Source organism: Sorex araneus, chromosome 4, assembly GCF_027595985.1.
Source record: "Sorex araneus isolate mSorAra2 chromosome 4, mSorAra2.pri, whole genome shotgun sequence".
In the NCBI taxonomy this organism is placed as follows: domain Eukaryota; kingdom Metazoa; phylum Chordata; class Mammalia; order Eulipotyphla; family Soricidae; genus Sorex; species Sorex araneus.
Genome location: NC_073305.1, coordinates 11,334,100 through 11,359,652, shown reverse-complemented (window position 1 = coordinate 11,359,652; position 25,553 = coordinate 11,334,100). Strand labels below are relative to the sequence as shown.

At 48.2% G+C, this 25,553-nt stretch overlaps 1 protein-coding gene across 1 annotated transcript in view; it reads left to right on the top strand.

The window, feature by feature from the left end:
* The first annotated feature begins 799 nt into the window (after positions 1-799).
* Positions 800-25,553, top strand: part of KBTBD12 (kelch repeat and BTB domain containing 12) — a 46,056-nt gene continuing 21,302 nt past the window's right edge. The window contains exons 1-3 of the mRNA XM_055136966.1: positions 800-1,869; positions 4,950-5,220; positions 7,641-7,791. Of these exons, the coding sequence (XP_054992941.1) occupies positions 800-1,869; positions 4,950-5,220; positions 7,641-7,791 (1,492 nt within the window). The remainder of the gene's footprint in view (positions 1,870-4,949; positions 5,221-7,640; positions 7,792-25,553) is intronic.

Below are 25,553 nucleotides of genomic sequence, written 5' to 3'. Positions count from 1 at the left end.
CATCCTAAAGACTATTCCCGGGACCAAGGAGGTGACTCAGTGGCAGAGCGCTTACCTTGCATGTGTGAGGCCCTGGATTTGATCCCAGCACACACACACAATTTTAAAAGAAAAAAAAAGTCAAGTACAGGGGCTGGAGTAATAGCACAGTGGGTAGGGCGTTTGCCTTGCATTCGGCCGACCCGGGTTCGATTCCCAGCATCCCATATGGTCCTCCAAGCACTGTCAGAAGTAATTCCTGAGTGCAGAGCCAGGAGTAACCCCTGAGCACCGCCGGGTGTGAGCAAGACAAACAAAGTACAAAGATCATTACCTAACATCCTGCACCCTATACCAAGGGGTGAGGTGCAATTTATGGGCAGAATTGCAAAATGTCTAACTTATCTCTGCTTCCTTCACCTTTGGAGAGAGAACTTCCTAGCTCTCCTGGGGGAAAGAAACAATCTCTACTGAAGCAAAGGAAAATATCGTGTCTGTAGTTAAAAACTTGCTTTATGCAGTGAATAGCATTTTTAGATACCCACGTAGCTGTCTTAAGATTAAATACACACATACATATATAAAAGTTAAACTGCTCTGTATGGCATATATAATGTTCGCCTATAAACATTTCTTAAAACCGGTGCTGCCTGTTTAAATTACAAAACTATTTCTCAAAAGGCAACTGATTGTTTTCTTTCCATCAGGGCTGAACTGTGCCATCTCGGTAGCTTTTAGAGTTAATCAGACATGCAAATAGCCCCTTAAGCAGCAAGCGAACCCTCAAGAAGACGGATCTGGAAAGTCGGGAGAGGATATCATGGAATGCAAACTCGAGGAAGCAGGAAAATGTCATCATAGCTTGAATTTGCTGAAGCAAATTAAGGACATGCGAGAATTAGAGGAAATGATTGATGTGGTGCTCATAGCCGAGGGAGAGAGATTTCCTTGCCACCGGCTGGTGCTGGCCGCCTTCAGCCCTTATTTCAAGGCCATGTTCACCTGTGGCCTCCTGGAGTGCTCTCAGAAGGAGGTGACCCTCCACGACATCACGGCGGACAGCGTGTCGGTCCTGCTCCGTTACATGTACAGCGCGGCCCTGCAGATCGACAACGCCAACGTGCAGACGGTCGCCACGGCCGCCTACTTCATGCAGATGGAAGACGTCTTCAGCGTGTGTCAGAAGTACATGATGGACCACATGGACGCCTCCAACTGCGTGGGCATCTATCACTTCGCCAAGCAGATCGGCGCCGAGGACCTCTGCGACCGCTCGCGGAAGTACCTGTACCAGCACTTCGCCGAGGCCTGCCTGCAGGAGGAAATCCTGGACGTGGAGGCGCACCAGTTCCTGGCGCTCATCAGGTCGGACGACCTCAACGTGACCCGGGAGGAGAGCATCCTCGAGCTGGTCCTGCGCTGGGTGGACCACGACCGGGCCCTGCGCGCCGCGCACCTGGCCGAGCTGCTGCAGCAGGTGCGGCTGGAGCTGGTGAGCCCCCCGTTCCTCCGGCAGGCCCTGCGCAGGAGCCCCCTGCTGCTGAGCGACGCGGGCTGCATCGCCCGCATCCAGCACGCCTTCGCCGCCAGCAAGGCCCCGCGGCCGCCGCGCGCGCCCCTGCGCTACGGCATGGAGACCACCAGCCTCCTGCTCTGCCTCGGCAACAACTCGGCGGGCATCCGGTCCCGGCGCAGGAGCTACGGCGACGCCAGCTTCTGCTACGACCCCGTCGCCCGCAAGACCTACTTCATCTCGTCGCCCAAGTACGGCGAGGGCCTGGGCACCGTGTGCGCGGGCGTGGTGATGGACAGCAACGCCGTGGTGGTGGCCGGGGAGGCCAGCGCGTCCAGGCTCGCCCGGCAGAAGGGCAGGAACGTGGAGATCTACAGGTTGGTCCCGTGGCGTCCTAAGGGGATGTGCGTCGGGGTGACTTTGGCGTGGCCGCGTTCTAAGTCAGCCGTTGTGTCTTCTCTCCTTTGAGGGGGTTGGGGGGGGGACACAGCCAGCTGGACTCTGTGCTCAGGGGTCACTCCCGGTGATGCCCGGAGCGCCCTCTCGGGTGCTGGGGATTGAACCTGGGCCGACGGCAGGCACAGCAAGTGTCCTGCCCACCGTACTATTTCTCTGACTCCCCGAACCGTTTCTTTTTTGAAACAATGTTTCTTTCTTGCGGCCGGAGAGATAGGATAGTGGGTACGGCGTTTGCCTGGCATGAGACCGGCTTGGGTTTGATCACCGGCATCTCAAATGGTCCCTCAAGCCCACCAGCAGCGATACCTGACTGCAGAGCCAGGAGTAAGCTCTGAGCACACCTGGCCCATAAACCAAAAATAAATGTGCCTTTCCCTGTACTTCAGCATGGAAACAGCTGTTATCAATGTTAGCTTTAAAATGTCAACCTCTATGGACATAGAATGCTTTTTCACCACTATTTTCTTTCATGATTTATTTTTCTTTTTATTATTATTTTATTTATTTATTTTTTTAGCTTTTTGAGTCACCCGGCTATGCACAGGGGTTACTCCTGGCTCTGCACTCAAGAATTACTCCTGGCGGTGCTCGGGGGACCATGTGGGATGCTGGGAATCGAACCTGGGTCAGCCGCATGCAAGGCAAAAGCCCTTCCTGCTGTGCTATCGCTCCAGCCCATGATTTATTTTTCTTAATAATAAAGTTTACATTTTTATCCGGACGTTTTCTCTCCCTGCATTTTTGATTCAATGTCCAAACAGAAGTCAGATTAGTGAGTGACCCAGAAACTCCCTTCCCAACCTCGTAAGCGATATTTTATTCTACAACTATTTTCTTATATATCATGTCTCAAAAACCCAAGTATTTTTTTCATTCTATTTATGTATACATTCACCAGCTTTAATGCAGTAGCCCTCATATATATAGGTACCCAGTCCTTCTTTCTCTTCTAAAAACCATTGTAATTAAAAATAGTGAAAATATTGGTGATTCCAGGGGCTGACATAGGATGTCACAGAAGACAGCGCTCATATAACGGGTTGATTTCCACATTCTGCTCGTGACAAGCCAGACATGCCCGCCAGGGAAGGGGCACAAACTTCCCTCTTCTTCCTTGTAAAGGCGAAGAGTTACTCTGTGGGACAGAAAAGTTGACATCAACAGTGGGAAAACTGTGTGAGGATTGTGGCTGTCTGATGCAGAGTTACTCAGCCATGCTTTTTTTAAAATACATTTTGTATTTTTCCCCTTTTATAAAACATGCATATTATGATGAATTTGTTCCTAAGGATAACAGCTTTTTAAAAATTTTTTCTATCTTTCCTGGATTTTTTAAATTTTAGATTTCAATTCCAGGTTTTCCTTCAGTAGTTTTCTGGAATGAAGTTTCTGATTGTGCATGTAATCCCCCACTGTTCTCCTACAACATTTGCCCTTCTTTAACTCGGTGCCTCAATTCACGAGTGGAGAAAATGGACTTACAAGAGACAAGAAACAAGACAAATGATAACCAAAACCTGTTCAGACTCTATAATGCCACATACACGAACACATACACAAACACACATACACACATGTCATATGCATGCACACACTCATACATACACTCATTTAATGTGTTGAGTTCTAGAAGGTAGTGAGAGAACATAAGTCCTATATATATATACGTAAATGCACATATAAATCTCATGCCTAGTAACTCTTCTCAGATGAACATAATTATTCATAGATGCAATTACTGAAATACCATACCCAGTAGATTAAAATAGATGCCAAATGTCCAATATACACCTACAGGTGGATTTTTATACACCTCTGGGTAGTCTTGACTATTTTAAGTCAGTTAGAACCATAGGAACAACCCTTAAGATTCTACATAACCCTTAAGCTCCCAGTAGAAATCTCTGAGTTGAGATATTTTCAGATTTTCTGCTCTAAAATAAATTAGCATAGTATTAAAGTGAGACTTCTAATCCATAGAAGACATTTTACATATTTTAACTTTTTCTTATTCTTATAGTAAAATTAAAAATGATTTTTCTCAAAGACTTTCCTATTCTTTTTTCCCCATCCCCTTTTCTCCAATTTGTTCTTGATTTTCTCTTCCAGAGTTAAAAAAAATGAAGACTGTGCCTGATAATCTATTTCCCATAGACTGTTTCCTGAAACTCTCTAGATAGTTGTGGTTATTTTATGTACATTGTACTTAGCCCATCAATCCTTTTTATTCTTTAGGGGTGTGTGTTATTGAACATCCAGCAGTGTTCAGGGCAGACTCCTGACTCTGTGCTCAGGGACTACTCCTGGCAGGACTCAGGGACCATGTGGGATCCCAGGGATAGGAGCCAGATTGCTGCATGCAAGCAGGTGCACTACCCACTGTGCTATCTTTCCAACTCCTCATCAGCCCTTTTTTTAAAAAAGTACAAACCTATAACCCAATCTTATTTTTGGTTTTGGCATACACATGGCAGAGCTCAGGAGCTACTCTCAATTCTGTGCTCAGAGGCTGTTCCTGGTAGTGCTCAGAGACAAGATGGCACTGGGAATCAAACCTTATTCTCCCCCTGCAAAGTCGGTCGGTTCACCCCATTGGTCTTTATTTCTGACCCAGACACAATCTTTGACAATTTTTTTCTCTCTAATTAGAAGAATCAAATTGGGGTGTTTTTGGTTTTGCTTTTTGGGTCACACCTGGCGAAGCACAGGGGTTAACTCCTGGCTCTGCACTCAGAAATAACTCCTGGCGGTGCTCGGGGGACCATGTGGGATGCTGGGAATAGAACCTGGGTGGGCTGCGTGCAAGGCAAACGCCCTCCCTGCTGTGCTATCGCTCCAGCCCCGAATCAAATTGTTTTTAGACGGAAAAGGAAACTTCAGTATGTTCCTCAGGTATGCAGGTCTCATGTTTCTGCTAATTCTGAGTTTCTCTCTCTGTCTCTTTGTCTCTCTCTGTTTCTCTGTCTCTGTCTCTCTCGCTCTCTCTGTTCACTTACAGGTATCATGATAGAGGAAACCAGTTCTGGGAAAAGTTATGCACAACTGAATTCCGAGAGCTGTATGCTCTGGGCAGTGTCCATAATGACCTCTATGTGATAGGAGGGCAGATGAAAATTAAGAACCAGTATCTGATCACCAACTGTGTTGATAAGTACAGTGTAGAACAGGACTATTGGAAAAGGGTGTCACCCCTTCCACTACCGTTGGCGTGCCACGCAGTGGTGACAGTGAAGAATAAACTTTATGTGATTGGAGGCTGGACTCCCCAGGTTAAGGGCTTTTCCTGTCTCCCTGGCTGGCACGGCTGGACGCTGTCTTTGTGAAATACTAACAGCGTATGGCGAACGTTTTGGTTAAATGCTCGCGGGCGTATAAGACATTCAACTGAAGACTCAACTGTCTTCAAGAAGCCGTTTGGGAGAATGTGTTCTAATGCATGGTATTCTAAGACGTGACCATCTCTGTGCTCGGTTCTTCCTTAACCCTCCCCGGCTGGCTAACCAGGAAAGACGCTGATCCCCAGGAATTCTCTGCAGGGAGATGCCGGAGCCTTAACCCCGTGCTGTCTGCTCCATCACCATGCAAGCCGAGGCAAGGAACTCTCGGGTCTTTGCCTGTGCTGGCACCATCATTGCTGCCTGTATATATGAGATTACAGAAAGTAGAGGGCATGGCTGGGAATGGGCAGACAGAGACAGCATAGAGAGCTGTTTCTTTTCTTTTCTTTTTTTTTTTTTTTGCTTTTTGGGTCACACCCAGCGATGCTCAGGGGTTACTCCTGGTTCTGCACTCAGGAATTACTCCTGGCAGTGCTTGGAGGACCATATGGGATGCCAGGGATCGAACCCGGGTCGGCCGCGTGCAAGGCAAACGCCCTACCCGCTGTGGAGAGCTGTTTCTTGAGGTCTGGCCAGCCTAGCCTGAGAAGTCACCCAGAGCACCCTCACCCTCCCCTGCTCTCTCCCCAGGGTGCCGCTCCTGGACCTTAGTGTTGTCGTGATAGTACCCAGCTGCCCTGATTACCCACCCACCCATCCAGTCTTTCCGGTTACAAAGGAATCATCACTCCTTGTCCATCCCCATGCCATTGATTTTTTTTGTTTTGTTTTTGCTTATTTCTTGTTTCTCCCAAGGTGCTTCATGATAAGACTGATATGTACGTAGAAAGAGAAGCGTATCTCATTTTTCGCGTGTCCTCTTGGACAAGCTTGGGTTTTCCCATTAATACCATGCCATACCTTTATTTAAAAGTTCAATTTCACATTGGATATATTTGAAATGCCGGGCTGTGTATTTCAAGGCAGTACAGATTTAATCACAGCTAGGAACGGAAACCTGGCGAATTACTCGTAATTAGGCTTCTGCAGAACTATCCGTTAACTCGTTCATTTTGCAGGACTGAGCTCCCCAAACAACTCTGCTTTTCTTCCAAATAAATCGAGATGAAGTCTCCCTTTGCTGTTCTTCAGTAAAATATAAGTTAAATGCTTGAATTAAAAGGCAAAGGGAAACAATCAGGTCAATATTTATAAATGTAGAATGTCTCTGAACAGATGACACATGAATATTTCATAGCAAAGGCTTTTGCTCATCCGTCCTTAGTACAATACAGTCAGTGACAGGATAACGTGGGGTTGTGATTGCAATGTGCTAAGCGGAACTCTGTATGCATTGAGAGTTAACTACAGTTAATTGCATACAGCTTCCATCAGTGTGCTGGTTATTTCTGGATTGAACACCTGCATCTGAAACAAAAGCTACTTAAGCCTCTTTAGCCTGAAGTCAGAGAAGTTCCTGATGCATTGTAGACCAAAAAGCAATACTTCCCTCTCAGTTCCTGGGTGCAACACATCAGTGAACGAACACACAGCCGCTGCCTCCTGCCTTTTGTCAGTGAAGATGTCTATAAACACATCAAATAACTGTAAATTATTTATATTAACTATATAGCTTTAAAATTGAAATACAGGATGGGAGAGACAATAGTAAGGTTCTTGCCTGGCACACAGCAGACCCAGTTTCAATCCCTGGCACCACAGAATGATCTCCTGAACCCTGCCAGGAGTGACTCCTGAGCACTGAGCCAGGAATAAGCCCTGAGAACTGCTGAGTATGGTCCACAAACCAAAACAAAACAAAACAAAAAAATTGAATCCAGACTATTCCTGTATCGATCACAATTGCCGAGTATCCTAATTTTGTTAAATTTAGATTTTAAAATATACTAAGAAAAAATGCCTCCTAGATTCTTAAAATTCGTTTCTCACGAAGAATGTCAAAACCCACCACTATAAAATGTGGTAAAATGAAACATATATTTTTTTAATTTTTAATTTTTTTAAACGTATTTTTAAACCTGTTCCCCCGAGTGGTTTTCTTCTCAAAGCTGGTACAATTGCTTTACTCACTCGTGTTCTCTGGATTTGCTGTGCAGTATAGTCACAATAGTCACAAATCGTTTGCCGTGACTCAACACGTCAGCCTCATTATTACAGGATATAAATTCCTCTGGTATTGACAATGTACTTAGAAGCCCCGAGTCGTGGCCTTTGACGCCCTTCTGAGTCTGGGTTACTCTGCTTAACCTCACTCTATCTCCGTGGCTGTTGGCTTTGATTAATTGCATCTGTGGCCTCCCAAAGGCCTCAGAAGTGGTTTGTTATTATAGTACCTGTCATATTTCATACAGATGGATCTTCCTGATGAAGAACCTGATCGATTAAGCAACAAACTGTTGCAGTATGACCCCAGCCAAGATCAATGGACCGAGCGCGCGCCCATGAAGTACTCTAAGTACCGGTTCAGTACGGCTGCCCTCAACGGCGAGATCTATGTCTTGGGTAAGAAGCAGCAGATTAATTTAAAAAGTCTAAAGGCTTTCATTTTTTTTTCTCAGCAGTTTGCCTCAGTAAAAGTGAAATATTTTTTCTTGCTCTTGAATCCTAGCGTACGTGTGTGTGTGTATACCACATTTTTTTTCTTTCATTTTTTTTTTTTAGAAGACAGATAATTTTAATGAAAAGTCCATTAGCCTGCTATTGGAAAAATTACTGTAATGGAATTTTCAAGTCTGTTGGGATTCGAACTCAGGGGTGAGGGTGATTTGTCGAGCGTGTAAACTGTCCACTAACAAGCCAAATATTTCAAAATGGGAACAAGTCTTGGATTGCCTTTAGTTGATGAAACGGTTCTTTGCAAGCTTCGTTTTTTGGTTTTTATTTTGTTTGTTTGTTTTTTTGGTGCTGTGAGAAGAGCATAAATCACCATAAATAAGATAAAGCCACCGCTGATGCCCAGTCCTCTTCATTTTGCTTCATCCATCACATTTCCAGAGGCATTATTGATAAAGTTTAACCTGAACGCATCCTTCCTTATCTCCGGAAGATGCATGGTCTTGTATTAGCCAGTATGGATGGGGAAAGATGCTCTCATTTCCACCAGCATGAGAACAATTCTAGGTGACCCTCTCTACTTCCTGCTCCTCCTCCACTCCTGTGCTTTTTTCTCTTCCATTGAGTCTTTTGCTCTTGAGAGCACATTTCATTTTCCTAACATCATTTTCTACGGTCACCCCCTCCCCCCCCCGCACACACACACATACACACACACACACTCCCGATAAGTATATGAAGGAGGAGTCTCACTAACCAGCTGGAGAACTGAGTCGGATCTTTATTTCATCGCATCTGTTTTGGTATCTAACCGGCAGAAACGTGGGGAAGATGGTGGATCGCAGAGATGGCAAAAAACAAACTTGAAATACGCAATGAAAGCAAATGGAGCATTTGAATAAAAAAAATTTTTTTGCAAAAGTCATTATCTCTTGGCTGCCTGCACAGCATGAAGCAAATAATTAATGTGCTCAAATAGTAATAGTTATATGATTTTTAAGAGCAAATGCATTATGCCACATCATTTATGACTACCTCACTTAAAATTCTAATTGCTTTTCCCCTGGGTCCCTATTTGTCACTGTTACAACCATATGCTGGGTCATAGACCCTAATGAGACACTGGGCTAGGCTAGATGATCTAGGCTCATGGGTGTGGAAGCCCCATCTACCAGTTACATTCAAACTGCAGGAAGTCTAGGATGGTAAAAGTGACGTTACCAACTGGGTCTGGAGCGATAGTACAGCGGGTGGGGGGTGCATTTGCCTTGCATGGAGCCAACCTGAGTCTGATCCCCAGCATCCCATAATGGTCCCCTGAGCATCACCAGAGGTAATTTCTGAGCTCAAAGCCAGGGAGTGACCCCTGAGCACTGCCGGGTGTGTTCCCTATAGATTTATTTTAAACATTGTTTTTAAAGTGATGTTCCAACTGAACCAGAATGAGGTGTCCCACAGTAGAGCCATAGTGATGGATAAGGATGGTGTCTTTTGAGTAAGTTTATAGATGGGGAGGGCGGGGGGCATGAATGCCTTCGAGATATCTCTTGGAGCTTCCATTTTGTGGCATGAAAAATTATCCACTGAATGAATGAAAGGAACTAGATTTAAAAGGACCTATAAAGTTCAGAGGGTTGGAGCGATAGCACAGGGGTAAGGCATTCGCCTTTCACACGGCTGACCCATGTTTGATTCCTCCGCCCCTCTCGGAGAGCCCGGCAAGCTACTGAGAGTATTGCGCCCACACGGCAGAGCCTAGCAAGCTACCCGTGGCATATTGGATATGCCAAAAACAGTAACAATAAGTCTCACAATGAGAGCCGTTACTGGTACCCGTTCGAACAAATCAATGAGCAACGGGATGATAGTGATAGTGATAAAATTCGGTAGGTGTGACAGAGAAAAGAATGTGCCAGCCGCTCTCTGCCAAGATGTGACCCGAGTGGCCACACGTGTGCGGCCTCTCCATTGCTGGATGACCATGATCCCGGAGGCCAGCTAAACTACTTTTGGTACCAGCAGCTTCTTGCAGAAATGTCTCTAGACTGTGAACTAAGCCACGGCCCCATACCGCCCCTGGAGGGGAAAGGTTTTTCTCTCTCAGCTTTTTCTTTGTGGGGGAGGGGAAGGCGTGGTGCCCACCATATTATAAGGACCACTAAAGAGAGGTACAAGCTTGCAATGATGCAATTTCTGGCAGAAATCCAAAACCACGCAGCTGCAATAGTGGCCTCATATCTCTTTATTCTCAGCAATAGAAAACAAATTATCAAATGCTTCCTTTTCATCAGGTCTGATTTTGGGGGAGAAACTCCAAACAATGATAGTGAGTTTTTCGTGGAAATATTGAATGTAATCAAAGTAAAGAGAAAGTAAAGTGAAAATTATCAGCTACACAGGTGGGGGTGTGGGGTGGGAGAGGAGGTATACTGGGGTTCCTGGTGGTGGAATATGTGCACTGGTGAAGGGATGGGTGTTCGACCATTGTATAACTGAGACTTAAGCCTGAAAGCTTTGTAACTTTCCACATGGTGACTTAATAAAAAATAAAATAAATTTTTAAAAAGAAGAATGTGCCAGGAAAGAGTGGGGGCTGGGAAGGGCAGGAAAGAGCTAGAAGGGCAAAGAACAGAGCAGAGGCTCAGAGGTAAGACAGAAGTAGGAAGAGTGGAGGATGGGGCGAGACTGAGTGACCTGGGCAGGGTGCTGTGAGGAGAGGGACAGGTGAGCGGGGAACCGGTTTGTATAGGTCTGTGGGTCATGAGTCAGAGAATCATAATGCTACTGAGGAGGAGTACACAGAAGCAACATTTCTTTCTCTGTTTAAAAGAATTTTTAGGAGGCTCGAGAGATCATACATCGGGTTGGGTATCTGCCTTGCACGCAGCCAACCTTCGTTCGATCCTCGGCATCCCATATGGTCCCCTGAGCTCCGGTAGGAATGATTCCTAGAGCAGAGCCAGAGTAGCCCTTGAGCATCGCCAGATGTGACCCCAAAACAACATAAAACAAAATTTTTATTATGGATCGGAGCAATAATATGGCAGGTAGGGCGCTTGCCTTGCATGCGGACTGACCCAGATTTGATCTCCAGGACCCCATAGGGTCCCCAAAGCCTGCCTAGATTTATCCCTGAGCACAAAGCTGGGAGTAAGCCCTGAGCACTGCCAGGTGTAGCCCCAAAACAAAATATTTTATTGTGGGGCCAGAGAGCTAGTACAGCAGGTAAAGTGCTTACCTGGCTTGTGACTGACCCAGGTACCATCCCAGGCAGCCCATATGGTCCTCTGAGAACTACCTGGAAAGACTTCTGAGCACAGAGCCAGGAGTAAGCCCTGAGCACAACAGGCTATGTTGTGCTCCCCACAAAGAATCATTATTCATCACTGGTTCTTGGGGGTTAACGTCACACGGCTCTGTAGTACTTTCCACACTCAACACTAGTTTGTCTTTTCCTCAGACTTCCTAGAAAGGAGGAACCTTGAATGCATTTCTTCTCTCCCTTTGGAGTCCTCTCTGAGCCAAGCAATAGGAGATAACCAGGGGTTCTTCTGATATTCTCCACTCCTCCTGGTTCCTGTTAAAGACAGGTTTTATTTATGAGAGTCATTTTAAGACAGAGTGTCTCTCAGCATGATTTTAATTATGGATCATGGGATAGAACAATGGCTATGTAGATCTGAGACTCGGGTAAACAAATCAGGCCATGCCGCATTAAAATACACAGTCTTAAAGGGAGGGATTGGCCGGTATATTGGACCTTTTCCTAGATATGATCATAGAAAGGGGAAAAAAATCCCAACAGTGCCAACTCTTTAAATGGACAATTTATCTTTTCTTTTTTTTTCTTTTTGGGTCACACCCGGTGATGCAGAGGGGTCACTCCTGGCTCTGCGCTCAGGAATTACCCCTGGCGGTGCTCAGGGGACCATATGGGATGCTGGGAATCAAACCCGAGTCGGCCGCGTGCAAGGCAAATGCCCTACCCGCTGCGCTATTGCTCCAGCCCCTATCTTTTCTTTTTCCTTTTTTTATTTTTTATTGAGCCACCATGAGATACAGTTACAAAGCTTTCATGTTTGAGATTCAGCTATACAATGACCAATCACCCATCCCACCACCAGTGCACACTTTCAACCACCAATGTCCCCATTATCTGCCCCACTTACATCCCAGTCCTTACCCTGCTTCTATGGCAGATTATTGTTCAGATACTCTCTCTCTGCTTTAGGGCATTATATTTTGTTTGAATTTTCCCACCACCATTCAAGCCTGCCTTCCAGGGACAAATGCTACATCATCTATTTTCCATTGCTCATTTTGCATACCATGAAAGATCATGCGGCCACATAAGCAGCCATGCGTTTCTGAGATTCTAAATTATAAATGGTTCAGTTCCAGAGACATCTCTGTAGGGAGCTATTCTAATGCAGTTTGGAGAATTAGCCCTGACACCCACATACCGGAGCTTTGTTTGTAGAAGCTCATGGTCGCTGGGCTTCCATCTGGAGAAGGCAGGGAGACTGCACCTGCTCTATCTGGGGTGTCCCAGTGGAATCGGCTTGGTACGGGGCCCAGAGAATTCTCCGGTGCTGTGGTGCCCGCTGGGACTCTTTGCTGCTGTGTCTATCTTTTCTTTTTACTTAGAAATTATGCTACTTTTTCTAGAATGTTAATCCTGGTAGAAAAAAATGAAGTATTGAATGCAAAGAGAATATGAAATATATATCTATTACTATTAAATAAAATTACTATTGGCAACAGGAAATTTTTTTTAAAGAAAAGAAAAAAATGAAGTATTAGCCAGGACACAGACTCTTTGCTTAACAAATAAGAAATCTATGTCAGTTTCCACAACTATTTGAGGGAAAGAATTTGAACTGGTTGGTTTACATTTTTCCCCCCAAATTTTTTTTATTGATTTAACTTTTTTTATACCTAACATGATACAGATTCCAGGTGCTAAGCATTATAATTTGGCACCAATGTATATGACACAGATGTCAGTGAAAGCCTAGTGTCCAACCTTCACTCTCCCCTTGATTGTTTTCTGTCAGCCAAAGTGAGGGGGGAGGTCTGGGCAGTCCTGTGGATGAAAGAGTTCCCCTTGGGATTCGGTCCCACTGGTGTTGATCTGCCCAGGAAGGATTTTCATCCTTAGGACCCAGCACATCTTTAATTTATATTCAGCAGCGCCAGAAATGAAACTCAGGGCGTGCCACTAAGCCATAGGGTCTTGAACTCTATCAGGAGACATGAGCCCCCAGGGGGCCTGGGAGGGTTTGCCCAGAAAGGCCTAACCCACCGGTTTTCAGCGATAGCATGGCGGGTAGGGCGTTTGCCTTGCATGCAGCAGACCCAGATTCAATTCCTCCATCCCTCTCGGAGAGCCCAGCAAGCTTCCGAGAGTATCCCACCCGCCCGGCAGAGCCTGGCATGCTCCCCGTGGCATATTCGATATGCCAGAAACAGTAACAACAGGTCTCACAATGGAGACCTTACTGGTGTCCACTCGAGCAACTAGATGAACAATGGGATGACGGTGCAGTGTGTGCACCAACACTGGTTAAAGCAACAACTTCGACGCAGGAACATTCTTTGAAGGAAATTTAAGAGTTGTTGAGGAGCGTCTCAGTGCTAAGTACCGGATTGTCTCAATGCTCATCCGCGGTGCCTGGCCTCTGAGAGCTTGATAATTATAGTAATTATTACTATCATGACTTGGAATCAGTATCAAGGGGCCCACGGATGCTCCAGTGCCCTAATAACGCTCAGTCTAGTGCTCTCCTTGGTGTGACTTGCCTGAGACGGCCCAGACCCTCCCGGGGCTGGACTCTGCTGCTGGCCCAGGGGCTGCCACAGTGCTGGATTCGCTCTGGGCCCCCGTGACTGGGATCAGAGTACCACTGTGTTCTACATCCTTCCTTTCCTCCTGTGATGGCAGGCACCCGGGACACGTCCAGGCCGCCTGCTTCACTCCAAGGGGCAGGCACACACTTTGTTGCGAGAAGCCCCTTGGAAGGAGGGTCTAGAGGGTCTGTTTCCCACCAAGATGAGGGGGCCAGAGGGTACTCGCCTTACACAGCGGACCCGGGTTCGATCCCTGCCACCCCTATGATCCCCTGAGCATCAATAGGAGTGATTCCTGAGTGCAGAGACAGGACTAGGCCCTGGACACTGCTGGGCGTGGCCCCCCAAAAAACAAAACCAAAAAGAGCTAATTATGAGGACATGAAACTATCAGACATTAAATTTTGTTGGTTTGTTTATTTGTTGGGGGAGGGGCACACCCAGTAATACTCGGGAATTATGGGACGCTGGGGATTGAACCCAGGTTGGCAGCGTACAAGGCAGACACCACACCCACTGTACTATCACCCTGGCCCCCAAACTACTGACCATTAAGACTCATGCTGTGAGTTTTTGAGGAGGGCTAAAGATATCAGAATACGGGCCTCAGCGCACATCTGTGCTCAATTTATTTTTTTATTGTGGAAATGTTGGATTTTGAGAAATTTGTTGTCACAAATACTGTGAACAATTTTAATTTAGAGAGAAACGGCTTCTAGGATTAAGTTCAATTAGGAAATGGGGTGTATTACGTAGTGGGGTACTTTTCCTGGAAATCTGTAAATTGCCTTCATAACAGAAGAGTCCTGGAAGGGGAGAGAGACAGAGACACAGAGAGAAAGACAGAGGGGTGGGGAGAGAGGGAGAGGGGGAGAGAGAGAGAGAGAGTGAGAGAGAGAGAGAGGGAGGGAGAGAGGGAGGGAGAGAGGGGGGAGGGAGGGAGAGAGAGGGAGGGAGGGAGAGAGAGAGGGAGGGAGAGAGAGGAGGGGAGAGGGAGAGAGAGGGGGGAGGGAGGGAGAGGGAGGAAAGGGGAGAGAGGGGGAGGGAGGGAGAGAGAGAGGGAGAGAGAGAGGGAGGGAGGGAGAAAGAGAGAGAGAGAGGGAGGGAGGGAGAGAGAGAGAGAGAGAGAGGGAGGGAGGGAGAGAGAGAGAGAGAGCATGCCCTGGCTAGATTGTTTGCTTAAGTGACTCCATTGTTCATGCAATTACATGTGTATTTTATCAACCCTACACTCTAATTGACTCCTCTGTTGGCTAACTTCCTGGAAAGCTTAAAATAATTTAAGTAATCTGGAGAGGCCTATGAGGAAATGATACCCTTGTAGAAAACCCAGGTTTTTCAAACCAGCCAATTTCCATTCTGGGATCACTCCCGGTGAGCGTGGGGGACTGTGTGTGGTGCCAGGGACTGAGGCCAGGCCAGCCGCATGCCAGGCAAGTGCCCACCCGCCGTTCTAGCGCTCTAGCCTCATGGAGCAAGCATTTTGGCCAGGGCAATGCAGGCCTGGATTTAGTGACAAAGCCCATTTAAGCCCTCTGGGGAGAGACCAAAGTAAACGGTGGTCTTTCAGAGATGCCTTGCATTTTTAAGATTTTTTTTTTTCCAAGAAAATTATCTTTGGGGCTGAAGCAATAGCACAGCGGGTAGGGCATTTGCCCTGCACACAGCCAACCCGGGTTTGATTCCCAGCATCCCTTATGGTCCCCCAAGTACCGCCAGGAGCAATTCCTGAATGCATGAGCCAGGAGTAACCTCTGTGCATTGACGGGTGTGACCCAAAAACAAACAAAGAAAAATAAAATAAAATTATCTTTAAAAAAAAAAAACTGGGAAAGCTAAAGCTAGCTAGCTAGAGCAATTTTGACAACTTTTTTTTTTTTTAATGCTATCAAAAATGGGTTCTTTATTTTGGTAGCATTTTTTTGGGGGGACATTTATCAGAATTATTTTGTTTATTTTTTTATTTTTATTTTTATTTTTAAATTTAATAGTTTATTTTTAATTAGTGAGTCAACGTGAGGGTACAGTTACAGATTTATACATTTTTGTGCTCATGTTTCTCCCTTACAAAGTTTGATAACCCATCCCTTCACCAGTGCCCATTCTCTACCAAAAGTAAACCCAACATCCCTCTCCCCCCTCCCCAGTCCCATCTCCCCTCACCCCACACTGCCACTATGGCAGGGTATTCCCTTTTGTTCTCTCTTTCTGATTAGCTGTTGTGGTTTGCAATAAAGGTGTTGAGTGGCCATTGTGTTCAGTCTCTAGCCTATATTGGGCCCGCATCATCTTTCCCCCACATGATCTCCAATCACATTTTACTTGGTGTTCCCTTCTCTGAGTTGCCCAGAATGAGAGACCAGCCTCCAAGCCATGGAGACAACCTCCTGGTACTTATTTCTACTATTCTTGGGTGTTAGTCTTATAGAATTTTGACAACTTTTCTTCTACAGAAATATTTTGTAATCCCAGGTATGACCCAAAAAGCAAAAAAAAAAAAAAAAGAAAGAAAGAAATATTTTGTAATCATTCCAATAGCCATTTAGTGATAACAAGCAATATAAAACAAGCAATATAAAATTAATTATTTTATTTATTTTTTATTTTAATGAATCACTGTGAGATACAGTTTCAGACTTAGAAACTTTCATAATTGTGTTTCAGTCAAACAATGTTCAAGTACCCATCCCTCCACCAGTGCCCATTCTCCACCACCAATATTCCCAGTATCCCTACGCCTACCCCCACCCCCTCCCCCCCATGCCTCTGTGGCAGGCACATTCCCTCTTACTCTCTCTGTCCTTTTGGGTGTTATGGTTTGCAACAGAGGTATCAAGCGGCCATCATGTTTGGTCCATAGTCTTCTTTCAGCATTCATCTACTCTCCCGAGCTATAAAATTAATTATTGTGGGTCTGCTACCGGGGGCAGGCTGGAGAGGTGACTGGGAAAATGGGGACAGTGGTGGAAAGAAGGCGACAGTGCTGATGAGATGGGGGTTGGAATATCAAATGCCTGTAACAGTCATCATGAACAAATTTGTAAACCACCGTGTTTAACTGAAGGGAGGGAGGGGAGATGGTTAAACCATTTCATCCAAATTATCACTGTAGCACTGTAGCACTGTCCTCCCGTTGCTCATCGATTTGCTCGAGCGGGCACCAGTCACGTCTCCATTGTGAGACTTGCTGTTACTGTTTTTGGCATATCGAATACGCCACAGGAGCTTGCCAGGCTCTGCCATGCGGGCGAGATACTCTCGGTAGCTTGCCGGGCTCTCCGAGAGGGACGAAGGAATCGAACCCAGGTCAGCTGCGTGCAAGGCAAATTTCTTCCCCGTTGTGCTATTGCTCCAGCCCCATCCAAATTATAGCCTAGTCCATTTTTTTCCCCAATGTTCCCTAAGCTACTGTCCCCTCAAAGCCCACTAACATCCCCTGTCGGCAGGAGGGAATGTCAGCTCCTTGTTTCCAAGGCTTTAAATTCTGCTTTAATTGAAGCCCGAAGCAGGACGTGAATTCAGTGGTGGCTCCTGTGAGTTGAGTTTTGAGAAAGATAAACCTGCTGGGCTCAGGCTAATTAAAGCCTCGCTGGGAGCCCAGACCAGGAAGCTCTGCTAGAAAACTCGGAGTCAAGTGGGTCACCAGAGCTTCTGCCTTGGAAGCAGTTTCTGTGAGAGGAGGTGGGAAGCCGTCTAGACCCTGGAGTATCAGTGAGGCCTCTGAATAACCCAGTCTTGCTTCTGAAACAGTGAAATATACTCAGGGGCCTGAGCCATAGCACCGCGGGTCGGGCACTCGGCCTGGCATGCGGCTGAGCAGGTCTGATGGCCAGCACCCCCTGGGGTCCCCTCGAGCGCGCAAGGAAGGGTCCCTGAGTGGAGAGCCGGGAGCCAGCCCTGAGCACAGCAGGTGTGAACCAAATATATGTGTGAGAGATCGACATATATGTGCCACATATATACGCACACTTACCGCATATATGAAAGATATATCATAAATGTACTTTAGATTCCCGTCAAGTCTGCAAAGTTACTTCAGCCTGATGGGCCAGATAAAATCAAATCAAGGGGCTGGAGCAATAGCACAGCGGGTAGGGCATTTGCCTTGCACGCAGCCGACCCGGGTTTGATTCCCAGCATCCCATATGGTCCCCAGAGCACCGCCAGGAGTAATTTCTGAGTGCAGAGCCAGGAGTAGCCCATGTGCATCGCTGGGCGTGACCCAAAAAGCAAAAACAAACAAACAAATCACTGTATCACTGTCATCCCGTTGGCTCATCAATTTGCTCGAGCCGGCACCAGTAACATCTCCATTGTGAGACCTGTTACTGTTTTTGGCATATCGAATATGCCACGGACAGCTTGCCAGGCTCTGCCGTGTGAGCGAGATACTCTCGGTAGCTTGCCAGGCTCTCCAAGAAGGGCGGGGGAATCAAACCCAGGTCACCGCGTGCAAGGTGAACGCTCTACTTGCTGCGCTATGAGGCCCAGCTCTGTACTCTGGTCACTCCTGGGGGGAGTTATGTCATGTCGGGGACCAAACTGTAGGCTATATGCAAGCTAATCACCATAACCCCTACATTATCCCTCCAGCCTCCAGAATTTTCTGTTCCACTTGGAAATGGTAAGACATCTTGAGCACTTGACTTCTTTTTTTTTTTTCAATTTAGGAATACTGCTACTTATTCAGCCATTGATTAAGCTGATTGAACTGGGCATAAACTCCACGTTACTTTTCTTATTTATTCAGAACATTAATTTTATTATTTTATTGTTATTATTATTTTTCATCACTGTGAGATACAGTAGTAAAGCTTTCCTGTTTGAGCTTCAGTCATACACTGATGGATCACCCAACCCTCAACCAGTGCACATCTTCCACCACCATAAGGTCCCCAGTATCCTCCCTCCCGTCCCACCCTTCCCCCTACCTCTATGCAGACAACCTCCCCCACACTCCCTCCTGTATTGCGTGTTATGAACAGCATAATATGTCACAAGGCCGGGGCTGGAGTGATAGCACAGCGGGTAGGGCGTTTGCCTTGCACGTGGCCGACCCGGGTTCGATTCCCAGCATCCCATATGGTCCTCTGAGCACCACCAGGGGTGATTCCTCAGTGCAGAGCCAGGAGTAACCCCTGTGCATTGCCAGGTGTGACCCAAAAAGCAAAAAAAGAAAAAAAAAAGATGTCGCAAGGCCACAAGAGCAGCCACGTGTCAAGCCCTTGATTTCTCCCTCCAAAACTCAAGCCACGGCCAGCTCCGACAAATAGCACTTCCGCCCCTTTGCTGTGATTTACATACAATCCCCCTCATGGAGCAAGCCCCAGATGGTCAGGGTTTCTGAGCAGGAAGAGAAAAGGAAAATAACTGGTAAAGAAAATTGAAGGGGGAGCAGGTGAGCGGAACGTCTCGAATCCTGCTGAGGGTTATCAGCTACATCTTAGGAGCCCAACTCCAGAGCGGCAGGCCGCCGAGTTGCTCGAAGGGCAGGCTAGTCCCGCCTTCAACCTGGAGATTTCTTTGTTCCCTAAAAATACCGCCCACACCCTCTGCCTTGAGTTATGAGAGGCTGTCTTCTGGGGATTTAGACTTCAAAGATGGGACTTGAAAATGAGGGAAGAAAAAGATCCAAGCGTGGACAACTTGGGAGGAAGAACAGAACGCTGAGGGTGTTGTTAGCTGGGTTGGAGCTGATATTTGCAGCAGAAAGAAACTCCTCCCCGAGGGTGGGGCTGGCGTTACTCCTGGGAGTAAAAAGCCTTTCAACGGCCCCTGCCCAAAATGTTCCTGACGAAGGAAGGACTCGAAATCCAGCTTCTCAAACTATGGGTTAAGACCCCCCATATCGCTCTGGGTAACTTGTTTTTCCTTTGAAATACGTTTATGCATGATTTCTTATTGGCCAAGTATTTGCTTGGTTTGGCTCTTTTTGATATCTCTATGCACAGGGTCGCATCAAAATGTGTCGGGCAAATTACAAGTGGAAAATATTTAAGAGACTGTGTTCTAAAAGACAGCGAGAAGCGTCTTCCCAGCACCGCCCCCCACCACCCATCCCCTTGCTATGTGTGCCAGAAGGGTGGAGAGGGTGGGGTAAGAAGGGAAACTCAGCTCATTTTCTGCCTCAGTTCTCTATCCAGGGGCGGCTGAAGTGATAAGACAGTGGGGAGGGCGTTTGCCTTGCATGTGGCTGACCCGAGTTAGATTCCCAGCATTCCATATGGTCCCCTGAGCACCGCCAGGGGTGATTCCTGAGTGCAAAGCCAGGAGTAGCCCCTGAGCATCACCAGCTATGGCCTAAAACCAAACCAAAGCAAACTTTTTCTGTCCGAAGAGAGAAATGGTGAGAGATTTGACTGTCTGATCAACAATGCAGCCACTACAGACGTAGCAAAAAGGACCTGAACAGTAGTCCAGCGGGGAGGTTTGATCCCCAGCATCCCATTTGGTACTCTGAGCGCTCCTAAGAGTGATCCTTGAGTGCAGAGCCAGGAGTAACCCCTGAGCACCAGCAAACATGGCCCCAAAACAAAACAAAAAAAAATCCAACCAAAATAACTAAACTGACAATAATTGGACAAAAGATTTACTGAAGCAACTTCAGTAAAACTGGTTTATGAACATTAACATCAGCGGCCCCAAGGGAGAGGAAGCAGCTTTAACGGAGAGCCGTCCCACCCAGGCTCCACGCGACCTGTCAACACCAGGACAAATAAGATCCCGACTGTCACACGCCTGAGCAGAACACCGGCTTCTGCGCCTTCTCCTCTGCGGAGTCACCGAGTCAGCTGATCTTTGCGGCCATGGCTAAAATCACCGTCATTATCCTTCACGGACAGATGAGGAAATTGAGGCTTAGCGAAACGAGGGGGGCCCGGCCCCAGCTGTCCAGCTCCGACGCTGCAGTATGGCCGTATGCCCGGGGTCTGGATCAATTCCCCAATCCCACGCCGGCCTGCCCCCTTAAATATTTGATGAAAGCTTCAGGAACAATCAAGCAACCCTGCGCGCTTGTCAAAAACGGTTCCAGAATGCCCCGCCGCTCTGGGGTCCAGGCCAGGGTAGGACAGAATATAAACTTGGCCACCTGACGGCAGCCCTGCGGGTACAAAGTCCTTCCTGGCCAGCCCTGTCCTGCCCAGGGTACTGTGGACACTGGGCCTGCAGAGCCGGCTCCGCCCCGCCACCTCAGCCAGCTCCGGGCCAGGATTCAAGGGGGGTGGGGGGGAGTTTTCCTCACCCCGTGACCAAAGGGAAAGAATCTTTCCTAGCCAAACACAGAAATAGGTTCGATGCTCCGGAGCCCTCGGAACAGGGGGAGGGAAGCACGCAGTTCTCCTGGACAGTCCCGCCCCCATCCCCCCCACCACTGCCCAAAACACCAAAGCATCAGTTTTGCGTTGAAGGACCGTTTCGGTCTCCAAGATGGTTTCTCTCTGTGTGTCTATTTTTGAAGCCAGGAAAGTCGGGCTCGGAGAGTCGAAAGGCGTCTCCGCCAACCCGACGGAGGGGCTCATTGACATTCCGAAGATGCTTGGATCCGACTGGCGGGTCTCTCTCATCAAAAGCGTTCTCCTGTGTGCTCGTGCTGGCTTATTAATAAAGATCATGCTTGGGTTTGATCATGTATCTAATCAGGAAGCACCTTCCGCTGACGCTCATTACAGTCCACCGGTTTAGGAGAAAGACGACGCCCCAGGGGGCTTCGTGGCGCAATTGCAGCTGAGAAAGCCAGGAAACGTGCTTCGGGGCTTGTGGCCGGAACCCCAGGGTGCCCGGTGAGCCCACTTCTCCCTGGGAGGGAGCAGGTGACCTGTCTGCCAACCCAGCGGAGGGGGCACAGGTGTATAAAGTCAGCTCCGCCGTGTAAGCGCTGAGCAGCGTCTTTAAAAACTGACAAAGAAACAAAATGGCACTTGCTGTACTTATTTGCCAAACCAAGAGATCTGTCTCCTTTTATGATGCGTATTCTGCTGGGCAGGGTTTTTCTGTGAAACTCATGGGGTAGATTTGGGGTGTTGCTGCCCCTCCCCGCCCCTCCCCCCGCTTGTACCCCAGCCTGTCTCCTGATTTTTTTTTTTTTTTGCTTTTTGGGTCACACCCGGCAATGCACAGGGGTTACCTCCTGGCTCTGCACTCAGGAGTTACTCCTGGCGGTGCTCAGGGGACCATATGGGATGCTGGGAATCGAACCTGGGTCAGCCGCGTGCAAGGCAAACGCTCTACCTGCTGTGCTATCGCTCCAGCCCCGCCTGTCTCCTGATTTAAACTGTTTGCATCCACTTACTGGCTTTCGAAAGTGGTTGCCAGATAAACAGGCTCCTCGCATCGCTCTTGGACCCTGCAGGGCAATGACCTCCCTCTTCCTGCTGTGTGGCCAAGCTCGGCCACCCGGGGCCAGTCCTCTCCTCTCCGGCTGTCTTGTCCCACAGACAGGCAGTTCCACGTTTGGTTCAGCTCAGTCAGAAGCCCCCCCGGCTCCCTTGGTGCCACGCTGAACAGGACCCGGGGCCAGGCGAGCTGCACAGCTAACCTCGAGCAGCGGGGCCCCTCCTGGGAAGCGCTGCAGCTCAGACTTGGCACTGAAACGGACTAAATTATTTATCCAAGCAGAGAAGAGAGAAAGCAGCCGGAGAGCCCAGAGTTTATGGTCTCGGCCCCTGGATTCACACAGATCCGAGCTGAGACAGGAAACCGTCTCCAGCAGCACAAGGAGACCCCAAACGTCCCTCCCCAATCACCTTTTATATGCCTGGCGTTTGGACCCAGCTCTGAGACACACACCAGCTGCTGTGTCTCTTTTCTCTCTTTCATTTTTTTTGGGGGGTGGGGGCGGGGGTGGTCACACCTGGTGATGCTCAGGGTTTCCTCCTGGCTCTGCACCCAGAAATGACTCCTGGCAGTGCTCGGGGAGCCATAGGGGATGCTGGGGATCCAACCCAGGTTGGCTACATGCAAGGCAAACGCCCTCCCCGCTGTGCGGTCACCCCGGCCCCATCCCGCTTCTTAGATTCGGTAAGAAATGAGGGTCAGGTGCTGCAAATATCAGGTGCCGTGAAAAGCGACCTTTACCCCCGTGAGCTCATGGAAGCCGTGCCTACAGAAAGCCAAGGAAAAGCGTCATCTGTCCTTCATTCATTCATTCCAGATGTGCAGTGTGGCAGCCACTGCGAAGGAGGACACACAGAACTGAAGGTTGAATCATCAGAGGAGACACAGGGCCGGAGAGATAGTACAGGGACCGAGGCACCCGCTGTGCACACAGCCACCCCCTTGTAGGTCCCCGTCACCGCAGCTGATCTCCCAGCACTGCGAGGCGTGATCTCTGAGCGAGCAGGAAGCCCTGAGCACTGCTGAGTGGCTCAGACCAAAATACGGCCCCCTACAAAAATACTAGGGGCTGGACCTATAGCACAGCGGGTAAGGCATTTGACTTGCATGCCGCCGACCCGGGTTCGATTCCTCCACCCGTCTCGGAGAGCCCGGCAAGCTACCGAGAGTATCCCGCCAGCACGGCAGAGCCTGGCAAGCTCCCTGTGGCGTATTCGATATGCCAAAAACAGTAACAACAAATCTCACAATGGAGACGCTACTGGTGCCCACTCGAGCAAATCGAAGAACAATGGGACATGGTGATAAAGTGATACCAAAATACTGGAAAGTGGGGGATAATGCGAATGCCAGCTGACTAAGCGGAAATGGGATTAAACAACAGAGGGGAAAGAAGCTCCCATATAATAGTGTTAGCAGTTAATTTCTCAGTGAGACATTTGGTAAATGGCCTGAGATCAAAGCAGTTCTTAATTTGTTGTTGTTGTTTGTTTTGTTTTCTGTTTTTTGTTTTTTTTTTCTGGTTTCTTGGGGCTACACCCAGGGGTGCTCAGCACTTACTCCTGGCTCTGAGCTCAGGGATCACTTCCTGATGGAGCAAGGTGGACCAATGAGGTACCAGAGATGAGACCGGGGGGAGCAGCAGCGTGCAAGGCAAACCTACCTGCACGGCCCTACTGTCACTCGGGCCCCTTAGTTTGGCTTTTGCTGTTGCTGGAGATGTGACCAGACACCAGCAGCAGGGCCGTGGGTGATGACCCAGCCAGGACCCCCTGGCAGAGAGAGCTGTGATGCCCACGGCGAGCTTCTCCGGGGCTTTCTGAGTGCAGCTCAGAGCTCTGTGAGAGCCTGCTCTGAGGTCACTGAGGAGAGGGGTCTCCAAGGGGTCTCCCCAGCAAGGAGCAGGTCCCCTTCCAGGGGGAGCCCCTTGGTCTCGGTAGCCCATCCCCGAATCAAGACACAGCAGTGATTTTCCTATCAGGAGGGTACAGAGAGGGAGGAGAGGAAAAAAATGTCATCTGCCAAGCGATTTCTTCTTAGTCGACTACAAATTCTTGTTCCATTAACTTCCCAGGGAGGGTTGCACTTAAAGTCCTAATTAGGGACGTGCTATTTATACCACTAATGCAGTTTCCAGGCCTCTCAGCACAATCTGTATCTCTTTGGAGCTGTCCATCACACGGGCCTCTCTGCAGCCTGACCCATTCATCTCTGACCAGCAGGAAACGCCTTCTTCATCTTCCCGAGCTCCTGATCACTTCGCGTGTCCTTACCCTGCATACAGCTGTGCTTCACTGACTATCAGTGAATAAAATGTACCACACATAAACGAAAAATGCACTAGGCATTTGGGTTTCGGGCCTTCCTTGGACCCCAAATCTGAAATTTGGGGCCTGAGTGATAGCACAGCGGATAGTGCGTTTGCCTTGCATGCAACTGACCTGGATTCAATCCTTGGCATTCCACATAGTCCCCCAAGCACCGACAGGAGTAATTCCTGAGTGGAGAGCCAGGAGCAACCCCTGAACATCGCTGGGTGTGACCCAAAAAAGATATATATATATATAACTTATAGTTTAATTGGGGGGCCACGTTGGCTGTACTCAGGGTTTACTTACTCTTGGCTCTGTGCTCAGGGATCACGGTTGGTGGTGCTCGGGGGATTGAACTTGGGTCAGCCACATGCAAAGGCAAGTGTCTCACTAGCTGTACTGTCTCTCTGGCTCCCAAATCTGAAATTTAGCAACAGAACAGTCCCTCATTGGGAAAGATTGACCCAGTGAAGAAAGTAGAGGCTCGCTATCGAGAGAGGTGGAAGAGGCTCTCGCTTGCTTGCCGGGTGAATGACATTGTTGCTGATGAGCCACTGACAAGCTTCTCTCGAAGCAGGTTTCCTCATATCCAACACTGAAACCCTTGGTGTGATGGGGACATTTGCAGTGAGAACCAGTGCGAGTTTATATAACTCCAGCCTCCGTGATTAGCCTCGTGGATTAGCATCGTCGATAAAAATGACTCTGAATTTGGCCCCGCTTCCATTGTAGACATCTCCGTTGCTTCAAAACTATCTTAGAAATAGCAGCAGACAGGAAAGGAAAGTACCGATGGCCTGGGATGTGGCCCCGCAGTCAAGGCCATGCCTTGCCTCTCTGAGACACGGGTTCAGTTCCGAGCACTGCAGAGGGAAAGAAAGAGAAGGGGCCAGAGGGATAGTACAGTGGATAGGGCAGTTGCCCTGCATGCGGCTAGCCAGGGTTCGATCCCCGGCATCGTACATGGTCCACTGAGTGATCCCTGAGCATGGAGCCAGGAGTAAACACTGAGCCCTGCTGGGTGTGGCCCAAATATGGAAGGAAGGAAGGAAGGAAGAAGGAAGGAAGGAAGGAAGGAAGGAAGGAAGGAAGGAAGGAAGGAAGGAAGGAAGGAAGGAAGGAAGGAAGGAAGGAAGGAAGGAAGGAGGGAGGGAGGGAGGGAGGGAGGGAGGGAAGTAGGAAGGAAGGACGGAAGGAAGGAAGGAAGGAAGGAAG